We start from the raw sequence: 22,394 nt of genomic DNA, 5'->3' as shown, positions 1-22,394 counted from the left end.
TCTAGCATGTAAGAAACTAAACCTGAAGGATTATATAAATATTCATTCATTCAAGAACAATAACAAACCCATTACTTGTTAACATGTAACATATTTTATAAAGATAAACTCTATTGCCCGGCTGGCATGGTTTGGGGATTGAGTGTCGACCTATGAACCAGGAGGCCATGGTTCAATTCCCGGTCAGGGTACATGTCTGGGTTGTGGACTTGATCCCTGGTACAGGGCGTGCAGAAGGCAGCCCACCAGTGATTCTCTCTCATCATTGATGTGTCTATCACTCTCCCCCTCCTTTCCTCTCTCTCTGAGATCAATAAAAACATATTAAAAGTAAACAAATAGACTATTTTGCGGAATGAAGGCATTTCACCGGAAGAGCAACATGGCTCGTCCGTTGTTCTTTCATGTAAGAACAGGTTGCCGTGACCAGGAAGAAAGCAATGACGCTCCAGCTTACAAGCCCCACCATCGCCTGGGCTCTCCCTCGGGGCGACAGTCCTCCCAGCGCTGTGCTTTGGGTGCCACAGAACTGCTCATGCGTACTCCCCCCCAGATTATAAAGACAGGTACTCAAGGGTGGAGACCTGATGAAATGAATCACTTCACTGCTTCCTTAAGGATATTCCTGAGTGAAACTGGCCTGTGTGTTAACGCAGGTGTGTGATGGCGAAGGACACAGTGGGTGACCTGCGTAAGATGCCAGCAGCTTCCCACCACCAGTGCAGGTGTCAACAGCAGGGAAAATGCCAATAATGTCCTGGCCTTACCATGTAAATATTTCTTTACCTTGAGGAGTTTCTGGAAGAATCTGGGAGAGCCCTGCCCCCTCCCCCCGCCCCGGGGTGCAGACCACACTAGGAGCCCCGCTGAGCAAGGGGAGAAACGCCCAACCTGGCTGAGAAGATCGACCATGAACAGACACAACCAGCCTAGGATGTGAGGAGGGCAGGATGCAGGCGTGGCAGAGAGCGGCCTGCTCTGCACTGTGGGAAATGGCAACGGTTTCACAGTGTAGAAAGCTTCTGAAATGGGTCTTGAGGGTTGAGTGGGAGTTCATCCAGAAAGATAAGGTGGGTCTTTAAGTCCTAGGAGGGCAAGACTTTAGAAACAGGCACACACACAAAAGTAAACAAACCGGAGAGTTCGTATGACTATTCATACATGAAAACACTGGCCACCATCATGGAGCACCTGCTGTATACCTCACCCTTGACACCTATGACCATATTTCATTCTCTCCAAAAAAAACTATGACATGCATGGAAGTATTCTCTTGGGTTCAGAGCGGTCGGGTAACTTCCTCAAGGTCACGCAGCAAATTCACAGAGGAAATCAAGATTCAACCGGAGGTCCTGCCTCCAAAGGCTACGTGTCCTTCCTACTTCCTCCCCGGAGCCCAGAGGAAGAGCAGTGCCTGGGCCCCCACTGCCCCGAGTTTCCGTTCTTCCCTTCCATCGGCCACAAAAGGTCCAGCCCTCACACTCGGCACCCAAGGCTCCCCAGCCAGCTCCACCTGCCTTTCTAGCCGCACTGGGACCCTCCCTTCTAGCCAGACTCGGTTATGGCCTTTGCCTGAGGCGTGACCTCCAACGGGAGTCCCTTCCCCCTTTGTCCTTCCATCTTGCTCTACGGTTAGGATCCACCAATCTTTCCAGGCCCAGACCCCTCCTCCCTAACCCGCTGCGTCTCCTGGCTGTGCTGATGTCGTGTATCGCGGTCTGCCTACAGCAAGTGGCCAGTTTCTTTATCCCAAAACCCACTGACCCCGTCACTAGACTGTAGGTTCTCTGGTGGCTGGGGTCACATCGATCTGAGAACATATTACCTCTTGGTTCTTGCCTTTGCCCTTTGAGCCTCAGTTTTCCCCGCTGTAAAATGGGGAGAGTAGCCCCCGAGCTCATGGGGTTGCGGTGAGGATGAAATGCATTAGCACACATCGGGTAACTAGAAGGCTGCCTGACCCACATAAGCACTCAGTCCCTGCGAGCTGCTTCCGTTACTATTATCACCACAATAATTACTGTTGTTAGATGTCATTAAGGGGCAGGGGTGAGCGCATCCCTGCCCTCGTCGCTTTCCTGGCCCACTTTCTCAGAATCAGGGCAGGCTGGTAGCGTCGTGCATTCTAAGCTGATCTCGAAGCGTGACAATATGTTCAGATATTTATGACTTGGGTTCCCTGCAGGGAGTTCTATTCCTGGGGGCTTATTCCTGCCGGGCGTCTGTTCTGTCCCTCGGCCTGCCCAGCCTCCGTGGGCCTGACAAGGCGGAAAACAACGGAGCCAGGCGCAGCCACCGACCCTGGGGAAGGCCCGGGGTGCTCGGAGCCCTGATTAAAACTGCAGTGGGGTTGGCTGGTGTCAGCTGGGCCACCTTCCATTCGCAATTCCACGCAACCACCCTCGCGGGCTCCTCGGATGAGGCAGCCCATTCGAGCCCGCCGGGCACCTGCAAACAGACAAGGGATGGGGCATCACACTTTGATCCCCGCAGCTGTCACTGCGGTGGAGGCGCACAGCTCTCCTGTGCCCGCGGGCGCCTGGGGCGGGCTGGCGGCTGTCAGCGCCCGGACGGCTGTGGAGGTGAGTGAACAAAGCGCCTCGCGGGAAGCTGTGTCTGGTTCCTCCGCGCTGGGTGCGCCCTGCTCCCGGCACCGTGGGCACCTCTGGGGCATCGCTCCCCTTGGCGCTCCTGTTCCGTTTCCAACACGCTTCCGGCCCGCAGGTAACCCCACTGGAGACGTGAGCAACTCCATGGAAAGGGGGCATCACTCCCAACCTGTTTCATCATCTTTCTTTTCCTTTGTTTTCTCTTTTAAATATGTTTTTATTGATTTCAGAGAGGAAGGGAGAGGGGGAGAGGTAGAAACATCAATGATGAGAGAGAATCATGGATCAGCTGCCTCCTGCATGCCCCCCACACTGGGGATGGAGCCCGCAATCCAGGCATGTGCCCTGACCGGGAATCGAACCGTGGCCTCCTGGTTCATAGGTCAGTGCTCAACCACTGAGCCACACCGGCCAGGCTTGTTCCATCATCTTTCTAAGGTTGGTACAGAGGTTCTGCCCGATGCCACGGAAGGGAACAATGTCGGTGGTCCGTCCGGGCTCAGCCGATTCCAGATCATCCCAAACGTCGGGGCTTGGTTCAATCACACCATCCACAGCCAGCTTGCCACCCACAGGGCCCTGGCGCCCACCAGCACCTCGGGCCGGTGCCTCTCCCGCATGGACCGTCCGGCTGCGGTCGTCTCGAGTGTCCTCAGACAGAGGCCCTCAGCAGAGGCGGGGCTCCATCAGACAGGAGCCGCTAAGAGAGAGGCCACTGTCCCTCTCCTTCCTGTTCCCCCTCCCAGAACCTGGAAGACGGGCAAAAACAAACACGTGCTCAGGTGGTATGGAACCGCCCCCGGCTTACAGAGAAACAGAGGCGCTCCTGTAAATTAGGTCCATGGATCCGGGGTCATCTGCACCTCCAGATCGCTACCACACCCCAAATCAAAGGCAAATAAATGGGGATTGATTTAAGCAGGGGAGGGAGGAAAGAGAGGGGACTGGGGAGGAGGGGAGGGGAGGATGATGAGGGGGAAGAGGGAAGAGGAGATGAGAAAAGGGAAGAGGAGGAGAAGGGAGGAGGAGGAAGAAGATGAGAAGGGGGGAGATTTTGCTCTGGAATGGGACACAGTGCTTAGAATTGAAATGGGTACAAAATCAGATTGGAGGCAGAAACAGCATCTTTTCTCAAGCGTGAATTCTCTTTTGCTAACCTAGAAAGAGACTTTCCTGGCATGCGAAGCTCCCCCTCTGTGCCCGCCGCACGAAGATGTAGGTATAATTGACCCCATCGGGCGTGAAAACCTAACCAGCTGTAGCATGAACCACATTCAAGGGCCTCCAAGCGAACAGCTCACATCCCGGGGGCCTGGCGCCCACCAGTCAACGATCATCGATCATCGAATGTAACCGCCCCCATGAACGGCGGATCTGGCAGCTGATCTCAACACCGGCAGGTGTCAGGCCTTCCCTCACCACGGTGCTTGTATTCGGTTACTTTGGCCTGAGTTCTGGATAATGAGCCGCCTGGGTGACCCGGCACCCCTGCTGTTTGTCCCTGACTAGGCCTTCCCCTGGGCGTTCATACCTGCACCATGGATCAGGTTCGACCAGACGCGGATCTGCAGCATATGCGGCATGTCTTGTCCTTGTCTTTCTCTGTCACTTATCGTGGTTCTGAATGATGTGTTTTTGGGTTTGCCTATTTTGTGTTTGTTCAATTAAAATTACTGCTGTCCTTGCGGACCATAATCACTTCGACTTTGTTCACCAGAGTTCTCTATCCTATATAATAAAAGGGTAATATGCAAATCGACCAAATGGCAGAACGACCAGTCACTATGATGCACGCTGACCACCAGGGGGCAGATGCTCAAGGCAGGAGCTGCCCCCTGGTGGTCAGTGCACTCCCAGAGGGGGAGCGTCGCTCAGCCAAAAACTGGGCTCATAGCTGGTGAGCGCAGCAGCAGTCCACGGCAGTGCTAAGGATGTCTGACTGCAGCTTAGGCCCACTCCCCCACGGTGAGTGGGCCTAAGCCGTCAGTTGGACATCCCCCAAGGACTCCTGAACTGCAATGGGCACAGGCTGGGCTGAGGGACCCTACCCCCACCCCCTGAGTGCATGAATGTCGTGCACCAGGCCTCTAGTGTGCATATAATATGTAACCTGACGCTACTATAATGCACGGTGCATGGTAGGTGCTTGTCAATCATTTATTGAATGGCTATATGGATGAATGAATAAATGAATGGATGGATGGATGGATGGATGAATGAGTAAATGAATGGATGAATGAATGAATGAATGAATGAGGCTGGATTAAATGCCTCTTAGCTCCTTAGCTCCTTTGGCCAGGAGTCGTCTCAGGCTCCCTATGAGCAGAGGGCCTTGGCTGCCTGTCCCCAAGGGGTCAGCACTGTACGAACTGCTGGTCATGCCAACATGGTATTGGGACCCCAGATCTGACCTCCAAGTGTGGCTGCAGGTCCTCCATTGGGTGCAGCGAGGATCGGGGTGCCTGATCATGGGGGTGCTCACACCGGGCCTGGAGGACGGGCCCATCATGGGGCCCAGCTCGGGAAGGGCGTCCTGGCTCCAGCAGGGCAGCCTGCACTCCACGCACGGAGGGCAGCAGGAGAGCCTGGCGGCGGCAGGGAAGTACCTCCCCCCCAGGTGGGACCCCGAGGTCAGGGGATGCACTTGGGCGGTGGGCCACACATATGTGCCGAGTCCGGGCGCTCGGCTCTATCCTGAAAGGCCCATCCTTCAACGCAGGCGCAGTCGGTACCGGGCAAAGGGCGGCTGGAGGGGACCTGGGGGGCGCTGGTGGGAGCACAGCCCATCCTCTGGGCCCACTTCTGCAATGGCTTCCCAGCGGCTCCCCGAGCCCCCCTGCCCCCCTGGCCCTCTGCTCAGTCCACGGAGGCCACACCTCTGAGCATCTCCACCGAGCGCGCCTCCCTGGCGTGGCAGCCCCTTGTTACTTAGCTCTTGACTCAAACGCCGCCTCCCATCAGAGGCCTTCCCTGGCCCCCTGAACCCCAATGATTCTGATCCTGAGATTGCTTGTTGGCAGCTTGTGAGATGGCTTGTGAGCTGCACGAACTGAGACTGTGGCGCCTTTGACCGAGCCTCTCGGCCCAGGCGGTGTAGGGCGGCGACACAGGAAGGCCCTGGGCAAACGTCTGTGAGTGATCACCTGAGGGGTGATGCGTCAGTGCTCAGAGAAGCAGCCAGGACCGGCTCGGCTGCCCAGGCCAGGCCTGCGGGCAGTGAGACCAGCCCCAGCCCCTGGGGCGAGGCTGACGCTCTCTGAGTCTCCGTGTGGGAGGGGGTGCTGGGTCCGGGGGAGGACGGCCCTGCTGGTTTGTATTTTTATTGAGCACAGACTCTCTGGCAGCCTTTGTTCGCTCTGCAGCCTCCCTGAGTGGTTGCCATGGTGATGCCCATTTCACAGATAAGGAGACAGACTTGGGGGGGTGGGGGGGGCGGGTAAAGCAACTTGTTCAAGGTCCCTGGGCTCTGAAGGCACAGACCGCATCCCATGGCCCCAGAGACGCAGCGCTGAGGCCTCTGTCCCTGGTCCCGCACCCCGGCGGGGACAACGCAGACCACAGCGCCCCCTGGATGCAGCTGCTCCCCCCCCACCCCCCAGTGTCTCCACGTGGCTCCCACGGCCAAGAGCCCGGACTCGGTGCCAGGCTGCGCCCACCCTCCCGCACTCAGGGACACACTGGTGGTGAGCCTGCCACACGGTATTAAAATCAAAATTCCTGAATTAAGGGTAATTAAAATTCCTCAGGTTTTGAGGATTTCTTAAAATTCCTTCGGCAGCGGGGGGGGGGGGGTCGGGGGAGGGGGCGATGGTATGTGGGGTTAGTGCTGGTGTCTGAGCTCAGGGGAGACGCTGGGTTGGGGTGGTTCGGGCAGATGAACGCTGGCTAGGTGGGCGGGCCTCCCAGGGCTGCTCCAGTTTGGAGCCATTTCCCTTCCAAATTGTGACTCCCCGGCCCGCCAGCCTGGAGCCCCGGGCCCAGCGGGGCCCAGAGGGCACTGGGGCGGGCAGGTGCCAGCTCAGCACTCTGGGATTTTCCCATTTAAAGCCCGAAGTTCATGCCCTTTCTCTCATCCATTCGTTCCTGGCAGCTGCACATTCCCGCCTCCCACCCAGCCCACGCCATTCCCGTGGCGTCCCAGCCGCCGCAGGCCTCGCCGGCTCCTCGTCCAGGTCTGCCTGTGGGATCGCTGGCAAGGACAACGCCATAGGAGCAGGATTCGGTGACTCGCTCTTTAGTTTCACGGCCGGGGGTTGTCAGGACAGGGCAGCGGGAACTGCCAAGGATTCGGAGAGCGGCGGTGAATCTGGGGCAGAGCCGCGAGAACAAGGGCGCGCTTCAGGCTTCAGCCGAGCGGGAGGCGGCGCGGGGTGTGGGCAGCCGCTTGGATGAGAAAGTTCTCTTCTCCCGAAAGCCTTTGACTCGGATCCCGTGCTCATTTTAAAAGATCGATTCAGCAATTCCCCACCCTCCCCATAAAGCACTTCTGATGGCGGGAAGGAGAAGGAGACGGGGTCCCCCGGGAGGGACAAGGATCGGCGGGTCACAGGCTGCTGTGACACTGGGGTCATAAATTTGAGGGAGGGTCGTTGTATTTCCAAATCGCCTTTGCCACCTCGGATCACAGCAGGGGCTGAGGCACGCCGTCAGCGTGAAAAGACCTGAAGGCGACCCCAAACGCAGCAGAGCTGCTGTGTGGCTGTGGGTGACGGTCTCTCCCTCTCTGAACTCCGCAAAAATCATCCCGAATACCCTTCCCCGCCTTTATGCTCCTTGGCTTTGGCCAAGCCCCTCGAGAATCTTTGCGTTACTGGGGTCTCTGGTCTCTTGGGCGGAGCTCAGGTGGGCCTGGGTGAGAGGGCTGGCCTGCGACCTCCCAGGGGCTGAGGGACAGAATGGAGTCAGAAAGGGCCGCCTCCATTTCCCCGTCACCTCCACCAACAGTCCCCGGTCGGACATATTCAGGCCAGCTAACACTTACAAGAATAACAGGTAAACTTGCATTGGGGTCTGATACTTTCTAGAACATTCTCATACATCCTCTTTCAAATGCATTGCTCTCTACCACCCTTTAAAAGTGAGGTCCTACTATCTGCTCCAGTTTACAGATAAGAAAAGTGAGGTTCGCGTGCCCAAAGGCTGACCACATCTGAGCAGAACCCCCTGCCCCTTGGCCTGCTCCGGGTTTACGCAAGGGGTGCTCTCAGAGGAGAAGCTCACGATGGGGAAGAGAAGTCAGCCGCACCTCACCCCGTCTTTCCCTCCTGCTTGCCTCGCAGCCTCGCGTTGCCACCCAACTGGCCGCGTCAGTCGCCGGCGCTCCGTCTCAAGCAGCAGAAAGCTCTGGGTGATTCAAGCGGAGAGGGAATGTATGGAGAGCAGACAGGGAGTTCACAGAGGAGACGGGAGGCTGGAGAACGGGCTTGGGAAGCCGGCCAGAGGAGAGAGAGGTTGCACAGCCGGAATCACAGTCTAGACTCTTGCTACAGAACCAACCCAGCAGAGTCACATGAACTGCCCCGGGCCCCGCAGCTGTGGCCCTGCCTCCGCTGGCCTTGGCCGTGAGCCTGCACCGCGGCCGCGAGGGAAGCAGGAACAGTAGGGGTCTGGCATTTTCATGTAGGTCTCAGAAAGCGGAGAATACGCCCCAAAAAGGAAAGGACATGGAGATGCCAGGCACCCAGATAGATGGTGAATGGGTACTACCAGCCGGGTTGGGCTAGGGAATGCTGTGGTAACAAAAACTCCTAAATCTGACTGGCTTAAACCCAGCGGAGGCGTATGTCTTAGTCACTCTACCTGTCCGTCAGGGTCGGCTAGGGGATCGGATCCCGGTCACCCTGGACCCGGACCTCAGGCGGATGGAGCAGCCACCATCTCAAATACTGCCCAACACCACCACGGCAGAGGAGAGAGACCCGCGGCAGCAGATCCAGGCTGGCGTCCAGGAGTGACATGTCCGGGCTCAGAGACTGCAACGAGTCACATGGCCCTGCCTGGTGCCCGGAGGCAGAAAGCTGGGAGAACCTGCCAACCAAAGGCCTCTGGGCAGGGGTAGAAGCAGAAGGCACCAGCGTGGCGGCCGGAGACCTGAGTTCCCTTCCGTGGTTGAGCCGCTGGGATCTGTCCATTCCTCTAGCACCCCTAGGGGCTGGAGGAAACCCCACTTTGGGGTGTGGTCACAGCAGGCAGTTCGCTGCTCAAACTGCAGGTGGCAGCAGCCAGTGACCAGAAGGCAGCCCACCCACCGGGGAGGGACCGGAGGGGCCAGGAGTGGTCCGAGCCAGGAGCTGAGCATAGCCCCCTGGAGCTCCAGAGTTGGAGGAGGGCTGACCGCAGCTGCCTAAGAGACACACAGTGGCCTCGGTGGATCTGTAGTCATTCCAAGACATGATCCAAAGGGATAGGGCCTGGGAGAAGGAAACGGATTCATTCGTGCATCCAGCCAGTCATTCATTCATTGGTTTTTACATTACAGAAGATGTGGGTTTGCTGGTGGAAGGTGGCCTGGGCTATATCAGTCAGGATGGGCTGGGTTATGCTGCAGTAACAAACAGTTCCAAAAATCTCAGTGGCTTAAAATAGCCAAGGCTTACTTCTCTCTCTTGCTCCATGTCCATGCGGAGCCTGCTGGGGTCCCTGCTCTGTGTCTCCTCACTGCGGGTCCAGGAGGATAAATTAGCCACTTTCTTAAACTGTGCCGGTTACCATGGCCGACGGAGAGTTCGTGAGGGGCGTCATGTGGATATTTAAATGGCTGAGTGTGACGACAAAGGTAAACGATGGGTCCAGACCTCAGCAGGGTTTGACCATGAACTTGGCTTCACTAAGCCCACCAGTGGCTGAGTGGCTCTCTGCATCAACACAAGGTTAAAACTAACAAAGTAATAAAAACAAAGTTATGTATATGGTTAAGTCTGGATGCTTATCAATCAAAATTTCTGCCCAATAACACACTACACCTGAATATATGAGGATCTTGTATCAAGACCCTGTTATTAACTATTAGCCAGTGAGGACCTACTGTGTACCAGGCTCTGGATACCTGATCTCTAATTTTTTGTGACAACGAAAGGTGGGTGTTGGTAGCATCCCCATTTTACAGATGGGCAAACAGAGGCTCAGATCAGTTCACGGGCTGCCCTAGGTCACACCGCCGATAAGCAAAGGGGTTTGATGCAAACCCAACCCAGATGCTAAACATCTCTCTTTCCCCTATATTCCACCAGGTGGCCTCTCTCGCTAGACATCCTTTAGTAACAATAACCCGAAAGGACAACGTGTTAAAAACACTGCGGCCGGAGATGTTATCTGAGATGCACCTTTTCGGGGGGGGGGGGGGGGCGGCGACAGCATTGATGGGTGCTGAGGACTCCTGCTTCTCCAAGTCCTGCTTTCCTCTGTGTGTGTGGATCCGGCCCGTCACGCGAGTGGCTGGGAAACGTCAGGAAGAAACGAAAGGAAGCGGCTGAGATCAGACGTGCAGACGAGGCCGAGGCAGCACGGACAACACAGGCCGCCCCGAGCAGCTCAGGCTGCTGTTCACCAAGATGCGCCCGGGCCCTTTGGACGAATACATGGAAGCGAGAAGATACAGGGCCGCGCCGTGGACATGACCGAGGACCAACGACCTGTCTTCCCCACGTGGGCGTGGTGTCTGAATGAGGCCCTGTGCTCAGTCTTCAGGCTCTGGAATGCCTTTGCTTAAGGATGGAGGCCTTGGAGTGGGAGGTTGGTAGGTTGCCTAGGCAACCCACAGACCGACTTCTCATCTCCGCCCGCTCCCTGCCCCCGCCTCCTAGTCCGATTTAGCCATACCTGATGGGCCGCTCACTAGATTTGACCTGACCCCTCTGAATATTGCCTATATTCTAACATTCGGTTGAGGGCAGTTTCAAATGTTTTGAATGGCCTTATTCTATACGTAGAAGGACAAATTTCCTATCCACTCCTTTCTTCCTTCTTCCTTCCTTTCTTTTTTTTTTATCTCTCTATCATACATTTACCAAGAGCCTAATGTACCAGGCACCGTTCTGGCCGCTGGGAATGATGATGAAGAACAAAAACCTACAATCTCTTCCCTCATAAATTTAAAAGTAAGTGGAGGGGTGAGCTGGGGGGAGAGGGGGAGACAGGTAAATCGAATAAGCCAAATGTAAATTCGTGACCACCACATGTATTAAAGTTTGCTCAGGGCCAGGCATGACAAATGGATTGCCAAAATGGTGCTTACTCCTCCCCGCCTTCCCGAGGAGCTGAAGCTCGGGCGGTCCAACGTTCCCCAAGTCACACTGCCCCAAGGCGACAGAGCTGGGATTCCAACCCAGCACCGCCCACGCGAAATTCCCACGTCCGTTCTGCCGCTTCATGTCTCCCATGGCAACCACGGGCCTCATATCTTTCCAGTTCCTGCCCTTTCTCCTTCCAGATCGGGGTTTGGGCTGCGGTGGTTTCATCCCTTTACGTTCTTTTTGACATAAAATATTCCAGCACCTTAACATGTGCAATTCCCTGGGATGAGGCACGTTGTCACGGATTTAATGCTGACATCCAACAAAGATTTTTTTTTTTCCTTCCCTGAAAATGAGATGACTACCCCTGGGCAAAAGTTAAAACAACATTCTGCAGAGAAATTGCTAAAGGTCCTGAATTACTAATGCAGTAATGGCGCCCCCTGGTGACCATTATTGTGTATTACACAATGATGAAAGGGAGGCGTGCACGTGGGATGCAGTGATGGTTTCCTATCCGAGTTGGGATGAATAATAACCCCGCCCCCAATCTTAATCACTTTTATGCCTCGTCTCCCACCCGACTTCTGTCAATTCCAGTGGGGAGGTCACAGGCCTAGGGTACAGCACCTTCTCATAACTCAACTTCTCATAGCTCATTGTTCCAGCAACCAGGACACAAAGTCCCATGACCCGCAGTGAGATTGCCAAAGGGTGAACCATCTGCTGCCAATCTCCAGGATCACTAACCCATTAGGTCCTGGCACATTAACCCATCATCTCCTGCTATAACACTTCTTTTCTGAAGATTGTGGCTCTAAGTGACTCCCCCCCCCACCCCCCCCCCCGCCATGTTCCTGTTCGTTCTCGTTCTCTCTCTCTCTCTCTCCCCCGCCCCCCCCCCCCCCCCGTCTCCCCTGATCCTGCCCCGTGACTATAGGTAACAGACGGAAACTTACTCATTCACTCTGAGCTAGGCATGGTGCTACAGGCTGGGGACACAATGACAGACAATTTGTGGTCCTAGCTCTCCAGCTTACACTCTAGCAGGGGACACAGGTGCCCAATTAGCCTATAAATTATTCCTTTTCCATTATAATAACTGCTACAAGAATGAAGCTCTGCGTGTCTACATCAGTGAGACAAGACCAGATCAGGTCTGAGAGTCAGGAAAGTTCTCCCTAAGGAAACAGTAAGGTGTGATGTGCCAAGAATGGAGATGAGGCTGGTCAGGTGATCGGGGGCTTGGAGGAGAATGAGCATGGCTCTCGGGGGCTACAGGTGAGGGTGTCTGTGGGGTCAGTAAGTAGGAATAGACATCAGGCAAGCTCAAGGATGGAGAAGACGGAGAGAACACTTGTCTTCACCTTAATCATGAGAAACATTGGGCTGATGTTGAAGGATGAGTATAAACTCACCTGAACAGTTAGAGGGTTCATTTAAACGCTCTTGAATAGGAAATGCTGGAGTGGAGAGCATCCTGGATCCCTGCCTATCCTGCCTCTTCCCAGGAGCCAAAGACATTGCAGAATTTATCATTTGCATCCCCTCCACTGCTTATTTAAGGTGAGGAATAACAACAGCAGACATAATTCCTGGTTTGCCCAGTTGAAGTAACATGGGGCAAAAGTCTGAAAGGAAGAGAGGATAGTGGTGGCAGCCATTTTTTTGGTATCAATTGTGGCTACAAAAAAAAAAAAATAATCAGGCCATAAAGCCTTATGTAGTGTATGATACCACCCAGCTCTTGGGATGTAGTATCACTGAGGTTAAACATTGCAAGATTTGGATTCAGAAAACCTGTGTTCAAATCCACTTTTTCTGCCTATGTGATCAGGGCAACAAACTCTGGGCCTCCATTTCTGCATTTGTAAAATAGCAATTATAATAGTATCTGCATTTTTAGATTGTTGTAGTGTGTGTAATTTTTAGCAGCATGCCCGGTATATTCCAATTCTCATTGCTAGTTATTATTGACAATATTGAACACCTGGAAGGAAATCCGCATATGTAAAAAAGAATTTATTTAGGGAAACAATTCCCCATTATTTCCCAATTTTCTAAAATAACCATGCGTTACTATTAACATCAGAAGTGGAGAAAAGAACCCGAAAGCACTTCTGAATAATAGACATTTGACTAAGTCATTGTTTCCCGATTCCCCCGCATCATATTGTCCAAGGAGGCCGAGGGAGTGCAGGTTAAAAAGCACAGATTCCTAGGCCCCGACCCAGAACACGTGGATGAGACTCTAAGGGATGAACCTGTTAATCTACCCCTTTAATCAGCCCCGCGGATGGTTCTTATAATCAGGCACCCTAGGGAGATGCTCATGTACAGCCAGGGTTGCAGCGATGGACCAGAAAGCCACCCGCCTGCGTGTTGTGGAAATCACGACGGCCCACGCCTACAAGTCCCATACTGCCCCGCAACTGCCCGCGAGCGGGTCCGAGGCCTGCCGGGAGTTGTAGTTCCGGCCCGCCCGCCTTCTTCCTATAAGAACGCCGGAGATGAGCGCTGCAAACCTCCCGCCCCACAAGGCCTATGCCAGAGGTGACGTCATCGGAGGAGCGCCCGGGATGGAGCGGGCGGCGTTGGCCGCTTATTCCAGCACCTCCGCCGCCTCACAACCTGCCTCCTCCACCTCTTTCTCCGCCTCCGCCCCCCGTTTCCCCGCTGCCGCCCTCCCCTCCTCCGCCCCCTCTTCCCTCTCCCCCGCCGCCGCCGGCTCCGGCTCCCGCTTCTCCGCCACCTCTGCCCGACCCCTGCCCCTGAGAAGCAGCCGCATTGGGTCTCCCTCGCGGGCCCGGGGCGCAGGCATGGCGGACGGCGGCGGCGGGGGCGCGGGGGGCGGCGGCGCGGGCCCGGCCTCGGCGGGGGCGGGGACGGCCGGGGCGGGCGGCGCGGGGAGCGGCGGCCCCATCAACCCGGCCTCGCTGCCTCCCGGGGACCCTCAGCTCATCGCGCTCATCGTGGAGCAGCTCAAGAGCCGCGGCCTGTTTGACAGCTTCCGCCGGGACTGCCTGGCCGACGTGGACACCAAGGTACTGAGGCCGCCTGGGCCGAACGGGACCGGGACCGGGACCGGCGGGAGGCCGCCCGGGTGGCAGCTTTGCATTTCCAAAGCCGAGAGCAAAACAAAAGATGCGTCTGAAAATCCCAGCGGGGAGGTTAGGCCGCTGGGGGGCAGCGCCGGGCGCCGGCGGAGCGAAGCGCACGTGGGTCGGGCTCCCAGCCCCGCCGGTGAGCTGTCCGGTGGGGCCCGGCCCGTGGCTTCTCCGACCTTGGGGTTTCGGTTCTGGCGCGAGAGCCTGCACCCTCGCTTTGCCGAGAATGGGAGTCTGTGGGCCTCTCTAACAAGCCTCGCCGGGTTCGTAGCGGGGAAAGCCAGGTAAGCGAGCGAGGAAGGTGTGGGCGCGCCGCCATCAGTACCGGAGCTGCCCGCTCCTTTCCTCCAGCCCCGCGAGGCCGACTCGCGCGCGCGGCTGCGTGCAGGCACCTGGTGGGGAGCCGGCACCCTGCTCTGTGCTCCCTCGCTGGCCAAAGGGCATCTGGTGCCTGTTTTCCATGCTCATGCCATAGGTCAGCCCCCAGTAAGATGCTCCGTCGCTTGACCTGGCTGCCAAGGTCCGCCCTTTGGTTACTAGCAGCTCCTGAGTCTGTCTTACTCCAGCTTCCTCCCTTTTATCTTCCTCCGCCAGGAAGGGACTCTCAGCTCCAGTTTTTTAAAAAAAATCCCAGGGAATGTCTGCATTGCCTGCCTTAGCGTGGGGTCAGCCGCCCTCTGCTGTGGCCCGGAACGCGGTGCCCACTGCCCTACTCTGGTCTAGACGGGAAGGCGGGCGCCAGGAAAAAGGAGCTGCTGGGCAGATCGTACGTGAGAATTTTAACTCGCCCGTCCCCCTGCCTTCCTCCTTCCAGGGTTAGTGGAAAGGCTTTGTGCTGTGAGTCAGTGTTCTGGGCCTGTTGGAAGAGTCCCCTCGTGGAGTGGATGCCTGCTGATCCTTTTGGCGATTTCATTTACCTGGCTGTGAGCAGACTTTGGCCACAGTGACACTGGGTATTAAACCACATCTGTGTGGCTTATCATAGGCATCTGTTCTGCTATAGGGCTGTGTACCCAGAGCTCAGCTGGTCTTGGGAGGCGTTCGCTGGGTGGCCCAGCTCTAGGTTGCAGGTTGCCAAGGCTGGGATCCCGCTATGGGTTGGGGGTAGGTCTGCTGCACATATACTCATTCTAAGTCCCAGACTAAAGGGGCAGGGGCTGCCCAGGACATGGGTGCCCTGGAGGGTCATCGTGGCACGAGAGCCACTAACATTCCATTGACCAGAGCACATCGGGCACCACGGGGGGAGGGGCGAGCAGTGCACGGATGACACCTGGTCTGGAGAAGAGCAGCTGGCGGTGCCAGAGGTTTCTGGAGGCTCGGAGCTTGCATTCCTTGTGTTCACCAAGTCCCTCTCGTTTTGTTCTGACACAGCTGGTCTAGAATCAGTAAGGGCCTCCCCCAGCGTTCCTGTGTCCGGCTGAGGGGGGGGGGGGGGGCCCGGGGGGGCCCTCGCTGGGAGCAGAGGCTTTCCTGAGCCTTGTTGCCGAGAACACCCCGAGAGCGAGGTGGGCGGTAACGGCCGTGTTCCAGTTGGCAATGCCTGCGACTCAGGCTGTGGGGCTTGTTGAAGTCAAGGAGCTGGTAAGCGATGGAGCCGGTGGAGAACCCAGCCCTTTGGTTGGAAAGAGCCTGGGCCTGGCCTGTGGGCAAGCTGTTCACTTGGTCTGAGCCTAAATTCCCACCTTAAAGGGGGCAGGAGCGGGCTCATAGGCCCTCCCTCGGAGAGTTACTGGGAACGGGAGTGCGATGGCGAAGCACCTGGCAGGGCGGCCGTGAGGAAGGGGGCACGTCTGCCTGCTGCGCGGCCGTGGAAGTGCAGTGAGGAACCCGAAAGGCCACGTCTGTGAAAAGCCGTGTTCGCAACGACGTGACCACAGCGTCCGTGCGTGTCACTTCTCACCTTGCCCCTTTCTGACGTTGTAGCCAGCGTACCAGAACCTGAGGCAGAAGGTGGATAATTTTGTGTCAACGCATCTGGACAAGCAGGAATGGAACCCGACGATGAACAAGAACCAGCTGCGGAACGGCCTGCGGCAGAGCGTGGTGCAGTAAGTACGCGGGGCTGAGCGAAGGGCGGGAACGCGGGGCCGACGCACGGAGGCCGGGGCGGTCACTGTCCGCTCCAGGTGGACGGTGGCCCCACAGGAGCTGCAGCAGACGGCTCCTTACTAAAACTCACGTTCAAGGACGCACCGGACTCGGCTGAAATTCTTGCTGGTTTCTCCAGCCTGCGGAGGCTTCCTGTGCACATCCCTACGGTGCATCCAGAGTCACTCCAGCTGGGTTGGGCACAAAGATGTTTTTCCATTGATTTTTAGAGAGAGTCGGGGAGAGAGGGAAAGACAGAGAGAAACATTGATGTGAGAGAAACACATTGATTGGTTGCCTCCTACACGCGCCCTAACCAGGGCCTGGGCCAGGGAGGAGCCTGCAACCCAGGTACGTGGCCTTGACTGGAATCGAACCCGGGACTCATAGGTCTGCCCTCCAACACTCTAGCCACTGAGCCAAGCCGGTAGGGCTGTCTGATTCTTGCTAACGTTTGGAACTTGAGGCAAATTCTAATGCCGTTTTGGAATGAAGATTTGCTACTTGGGCCTGGAGCGTTGTCACCGTGAGACCCTGCAGCCCCAGCACCGGCCGCTGGCTGGCCGTTCAGGCCCAGAAGCCGGGTCCCGGGTCCACGGCGTGGAAGGCTTCGCAGGCATCGGGCTCTGCTGTTGAACCTAATTGTGACCGAGTCTGCTCTCTACGTGATGTCTGCCATTTCCCTGCTGCGTTAGGCTCCCTCTCCAGGAAAGCGAGCCGCTCTGGCTTCCCCTGATCCACACTGTGCTTTCCTGGTCAGGCGGCCACCCCTGTGAATCTGCCGGCGATCGGGTGCAGTTGGAAAGTGATGAGCTTGTGACTAGGGAGGGGCGCCTGGAGCTGCCCTCGCAGTGTCTCGAGCTCCGCTTGGAGGGCACGCGCTGCCTGACGCGGTCTCCCTGAAGGTGCCCCGGCTCTCCTGGCGAAGTGTTACACCCAGGCTTCCTGCCGATGAGCTGTCCGCTCCCCGCCCGAGGCCAGGGCGCACTTTGCCACCGCTCAGCGTCAGCGCCCAGGGCCTGTGTCTCGTCTCACTGGTCGCCGTGGCGTCCTCTCGTTCGTTTCCTGGCCCCGTCTGCCCAGTCACTGCAGGGCCTGTTCTACCCAAGTAAAGACTTGCCTGGCCCAAGCGCTCTCACGTCTAAAGGAAGAGAAGTAGAGCTACCCGTGTGCTCTTGATGGTGTTCGCATATTTCAGTCCTTGGGAAACACTTTGGTTTGACCCTCCGTGGGCTCTTTTCCAAACTTCAAATGGGATGTGTTTCCTGTCACCATACCTTCCTCATTACCTGCCAGAAATTTTGTCTAATTTTTGCTCTGCTCAGAAAGGAGTTGGGGTGGATTTTAGCCCCTGAGGAGCTCAGAACCAATCTGTTTCCTGTCTGTCTACAAGTCCCTAGTGTGTGTTCTACGTCACAGCCGCAGCCGCGGCCCCGGGAACGGTGGGACGTGGCCGTGCGTTGGCTGGAGTAGCCAGGCTGCCGCGGGAGGCTCCTGCTTCGGCCAGAGAGCAGATGTGAAGGAGATGGAGCCGTGGGGGAGCCTCGCTGGCTCTGGCAGCGCGATGACGGTTTCAGCTCTGCCCGTCACCGAGCACTTCAAGTCCCTTTCACTCTCTGGGTCGGGCCTTTGCGCGTGGTCCCTGCACGGGGCGGAGGTGGCAGTGGAGGAGACTGCGTCAGGCGTGATGGTAGCTTCTGGTGGGAGCTGCTGCTCTAAAGTGGAAACACAGCAACTTGAGCTCTGAGCGAATGGGTCGCCTTGGAAAGAACCCACTGGAGTAGCTGCAGCTTTGACCAGGGGGGTGTTGGCTGGGCTCCCACGTGGCACTGCTGGGGACGAAAGGTCTCAGAGTGACTGAGTAACAGTGATCTCTGTGTCCCCAAGGTCAGGGATGTTGGAAGCTGGAGTGGACAGAATCATTTCTCAGGTGGTGGATCCCAAGCTAAACCACATCTTCAGGCCACAGATAGAGCGAGCCATCCATGAGTTCCTGGCAGCCAAGAAGAAAGAAGCCGCTCCAGCGCCCCCTCCAGAGCCGGAGAGCCAGGACGCCCCGGGCCCCACCCAGGACGCCTCCTAAGGTCCGTATTGTCCTCGTGCGGACAGTCTCCTCTGACTACAGACAGCGAGTGGGTGATGGCGGGGAGCCACCACTGGGGAGCCGTCTTGTCTGCAGAGAAGTATGAGCAGACCGGCCTCACCGACCACTTAGTCCTTTCACTGCGCGCTGAGGGTAGCGTCTTCCCAAGTCAGTGAGGAGGCACTGCCTTAGGCACCCACTGGGGTGGGGAGGTGCTGCCTTAGGCACCCGCTGGGGTGGGGAGGCGCTGCCTTAGGCACCCACTGGGGTGGCTGGTGTGCCCCAGGGAAATTCAAATGAGAGTCCCTGCTTTTCTGAAATTGCTTAAATGTGGGTTTGCGATTTGGATATAAAATCAAGCAGTGCATTCAAAGGCGGCCTCACCCTAAATGGGCTGAAGTGGTTGAAACCCTGCTGGCTGTCCTGCGGTTAAAGGGACCTGAGGGTCACTGTCAGTCACCAGGGCTCTTCTGGGCAGCGCACCCTCTATTACCTTTGGGACTGATGTTTAAAATCGGCTGTGGATGCACAAAGCCCTGCTCCTTCAGGGTCTGGGCTGTGGCAGCAGTGGACTTGCACTTGGCCGTCGTTGGGGACCACTGGACTTCCTCGCCCTCACTCTGCTTCGGGTCCTGTTTGTAAGGTTCCTGGGGGTGTCTGTTATCTTTGAGAAGCATCAGCGAGTGAAAAGCGGGCGCACCGGGCTCGCATGGGGCACTCGGGCAAGGGCAGAGCTGCCTGTGGTGCCCACGTGGGAGCCGCCATGCCACGGGCGTAAAACAGTCCCCTCTCGCCCTCCTGGTCTAACCGTAAATTCCTTTAGGAACAGAAGCCTCAGTCAGTGTAGCATTTTGATAGATTCTCTTCTTTTTAGACAACGCCTGGCATCTTCTGGAAGCTCCGCTGAACAGTGGTGAAGTGGACTCGGTTCATACGGTACGGCTTCAGATGAAGACAGGCCAAGGTCGTCGCTGATTTCACCTTTGACTTTGGAACGTGGTCCACGCTGATCGGGGAGCGAGTTTGGCGGCAGGAATGCTGGCCTCTGTGCCCCTGCCACGTGGCCAGCCCGTCCCAGGGACCACACCAGCAGACACTACAGAGAACTAAAGAAACACTACATCAACCAGGGTTGTCCTGAAACTGACCTTTATACTTGAACTTGGACTCCGTGTGTGGGCTCTAGGGTTTGTGTTTGGGGAAGAACAAAAGCTGCAATGGAGGAAGGTGAGCAGTCCCGTGGGGGCAGCTCCTGGGAAGGGCCGCGGTGAGCTGGGAGGGGCCTGTGGCCGGCTGGTTGGCATTGCTCCTCAGAGTTGCAGACTAGAGTGTACAAGCCGTGCACATCAAATGGCTTTAAAGTTGTTGTGACCCTCTTGTGCATGAACCTTGTAGCTTCAGTGTCCTTTCCCCGAAGCGGCGACCAGCGCGACCCCACGATGCAGGTCACCCGACACCAGTAAAGGGAACGTGCAGGCTCCCTGTCCAGGGCTGCCTCCTGCCCTGCCAGGACAGGAAGTCTTGGGTGTGTTCACTGTGTTCTCATGTTGGCATTTTTTAGGAAGTGGGTGGTTAGTAAATAGCCTAAGTTTTATAATAAAATCATTTGATACTCTTACTCTGAGGCTCCCACTAAATCTTAGACCCCAGGTCCGAAAGGTAACCCTTCCCCCACCCACATGCCACTCCTGTGCACAGCGCGCGACGTCGGCGGGGAAGGGTCGGAAGAAGTAACGGGAAATGCCGTCGCCCTGAAGCCGCAGGCGCAGGTGGACGTGGCGGGCAGGTCCTCCCCTCCCCTGGACCAGTTAGTGCTGGTCTACAGCTGAGGGCAGTGCCTTATATTCATGTTTCTCAGACTTGAAAGTGCAGGAGGATCACCCAGGAATCTTGGAAAAAATGCAAATTCTAGTGAAAAATTTCTGGGTCGGATCTGGGCGTGTGTCTAACAAGCTGGTGATGCTGAGGCGGCTGGTGCTCTGCAAGCACGGTGCCCCCCTCCCGCCCCCACCCTGGGTCTTCGGTTCTTAGGTGAGTCTGCTACTGGATATTGTTAACCTAATAACCTATCACCTGCAGAAGTCCTAACAACGTCATCAATAGGTTCTTGGAAACTATAACATGAAGCAAAACAAAATATAGCAAAATCCATCCTACCATCGGCTAATTGGTATACACAAGAGCTTAGTTCCCATGGCATCCTGGTCACAGAAACATCACCAAACTTCTACATAAAAGACCCAAAACACTGCTAATGTTAAAGAAACAAATGCGAGCTATATGTACCTTTAAAAATGATGAATAGAAGCAATTCCATTATTTTCCAACCTGCTTATTCTAGTCCAGGGTCAGCCACAGGTGGCCAGTGTCCTGGCAGCTTGGAGGCAGCCCCGCCCTGCACAGGACATTGTGTTTCTATGTCAGGAGTCACATAGACCAGAGATGATTTCATCTGAAATGGTTATCGGATCCAGAAGTAACTACAGACACCGCTGTTGGCACAGAGGACTGACTTTTTGGCTCAGGTGAGCCCAACTGAAAGGAAGTAGTGCCCGTAATACCTTGAGTAAAAGTAGTTTCATTGTCAGGCTGGGGAGGGGAGTCAAGACCACGGCACTAGGGAAGCTGGCAGAGGTTTTCTCTGAACTCCCCTTATCTGCCTAAGGACAGATCCTCCAAAAGGAACTGAATTGTCATTAATCCTTTCTGGGAGTTTCATCAACCAAAGAAGATTGACTTATTACAGGAGAGGAGACCAGAAGTCCACACCACACCCAGACAAACTCTGTCACATACTATCATACCCCCCATCTACTCACGGGCCCATTTGTCTTTCCTAAAAGTCATTTACTCTCCCCAAAGATGCCTACACATCCCCCTTCCTCCTTCCTAATTAAGATGGTATGTAAGCCAGAGTTCTAAGCCACCTCAGAGAGTTACTCATTTTTCCCTGGGTATCTCCCACGTATACATGAGGGACACACGTTTAATAAACTGTTACTCTGTTGTTCGTGTTTTCCTCTTGTTAATTTGTCTTTTATTACAAGAGTCTCAGGTAAGAACTCTGTAGGGAGAATTATTTTTGTTCTACAACAGCAAGAGATTGGATGTGGCAGAAGCGAAACCAAGTATCAGAGGCTGAATGTGGTCAGGTTTACCCAGCCCGCAGCATGGAACAGCAGTTGGGTAAAATCTTGAGTCTGTGGGGCTTCTCTGAGAAATGAGGTGTTACGCTTTGTTCTCCCTGAGCCATTTTGTCCAGCTGAAAAGTCTGCCTGGGCTTGGCATCCTTCATCCGATCACTGCATGGAGGCTCTGTCACATGCTGTGCAGGTCACAATCATTCACTTACCCAACGTTACAAGTCCTCAACTATCTGGGCTTGCCTTCTCCCCTTTCATTTCTGCTTACACACTGGAGCTTTTTTCTGAGTTCACCTGTTTCCTATAAAGCCTTGCCAATCACAGGCAACGCCACCGTAACACACTGCCAGCCCTCTACTTCCCATCCTCTTCCCTAGTGGCCACAAGTTCGTTAGGCCCATGATCTGCCCCCGAGTTACTGCTGCCCAGTCCCTATTGCTTCTCCTCACCCAGCCCCACCTGGTGGCTCAGGGACTACTTGTAACCTTTGACCTGATCCCTACTTCAAGGTCACACAGTATGAACTGACAGCTCCTTCCTGAAGGAACCAGCCAGAGGGTGGTAACGAAGAGAAGAAAGGGCTGAAGCAGTGAGTCCGTGGCCTGGGACGGCGCCTGCCCGCTGGAGCCGGTGGCCTGGCTGACCCCGGGCTTGGCTACACCAGCAAACAGAGGGGCCACCTCCCAGACTGGGAGCCAGGCCGGCCCTCTGTGTTCTCTAGTCACACCGTTATCATCTCCACCCGCCCCGCTGCTTGTGTCTCTTGCTGTGGCTCAGTGTCAGCCACGGTCCCTGCCCGGGGCTCATTCCTCATACACCAGTCAGACTGCCCCGGACGTACCCACCAAATCGGGTCGAAGTCCACGCAGCCCTTTTCATGAGCTGTGGCAACTAACAAACTCATCCTATATAATAAAAGGCTAATATGCAAATAGACCGAACGGCAGAACGACTGGTCGCTATGACACGCACTGACCACCAGGGGGCAGACGCTCAATGCAGGAGCTGCCCCCTGGTGGTCAGTGCGCTCCCACAGGGGGAGCTCCGCTTATCCAGAAGCCGGGCTCAGCTAGTGAGTGCAATGGTGGTGGCGGGAGCCTCTCCTGCCTCCACAGCAGTGCTAAGGATGT

At 56.0% G+C, this 22,394-nt stretch overlaps 1 protein-coding gene and 2 long non-coding RNA genes across 4 annotated transcripts in view; 2 read left to right on the top strand and 1 right to left on the bottom strand.

The window, feature by feature from the left end:
• Positions 1 to 22,394, bottom strand: part of LOC132235979 (uncharacterized) — a 272,119-nt gene that overhangs the window by 127,943 nt on the left and 121,782 nt on the right. The gene's annotated exons all lie outside the window — the stretch shown is intronic.
• LOC132234363 (uncharacterized) lies at positions 2,031 to 4,304 on the top strand. Its single transcript, XR_009452891.1, has 2 exons — positions 2,031 to 2,582; positions 3,771 to 4,304. It is a non-coding gene; the product is annotated as an uncharacterized LOC132234363 (long non-coding RNA).
• BOD1 (biorientation of chromosomes in cell division 1) lies at positions 13,390 to 21,128 on the top strand. Of its 2 annotated transcripts, XM_059699217.1 has the most exons (4): positions 13,401 to 13,884; positions 15,874 to 15,998; positions 17,926 to 18,122; positions 18,996 to 21,128. In XM_059699217.1, the coding sequence occupies exons 1-3, from the start codon at positions 13,420 to 13,422 to the stop codon at positions 18,119 to 18,121; spliced, it is 786 nt and encodes a 261-aa protein (XP_059555200.1). In that variant the 5' UTR covers positions 13,401 to 13,419; the 3' UTR covers position 18,122; positions 18,996 to 21,128. The 2 variants fall into 2 exon arrangements, with proteins under 2 accessions (XP_059555201.1, XP_059555200.1); XM_059699218.1 differs by lacking the exon at positions 17,926 to 18,122 and having other exon boundaries at positions 13,390 to 13,884.

Source organism: Myotis daubentonii, chromosome 5 (genome assembly GCF_963259705.1).
Source record: "Myotis daubentonii chromosome 5, mMyoDau2.1, whole genome shotgun sequence".
Classification (NCBI taxonomy): Eukaryota; Metazoa; Chordata; class Mammalia; order Chiroptera; family Vespertilionidae; genus Myotis; species Myotis daubentonii.
Note: the sequence above shows the minus strand (reverse complement) of the source record. Positions and strands in the feature narration are given on the sequence as shown.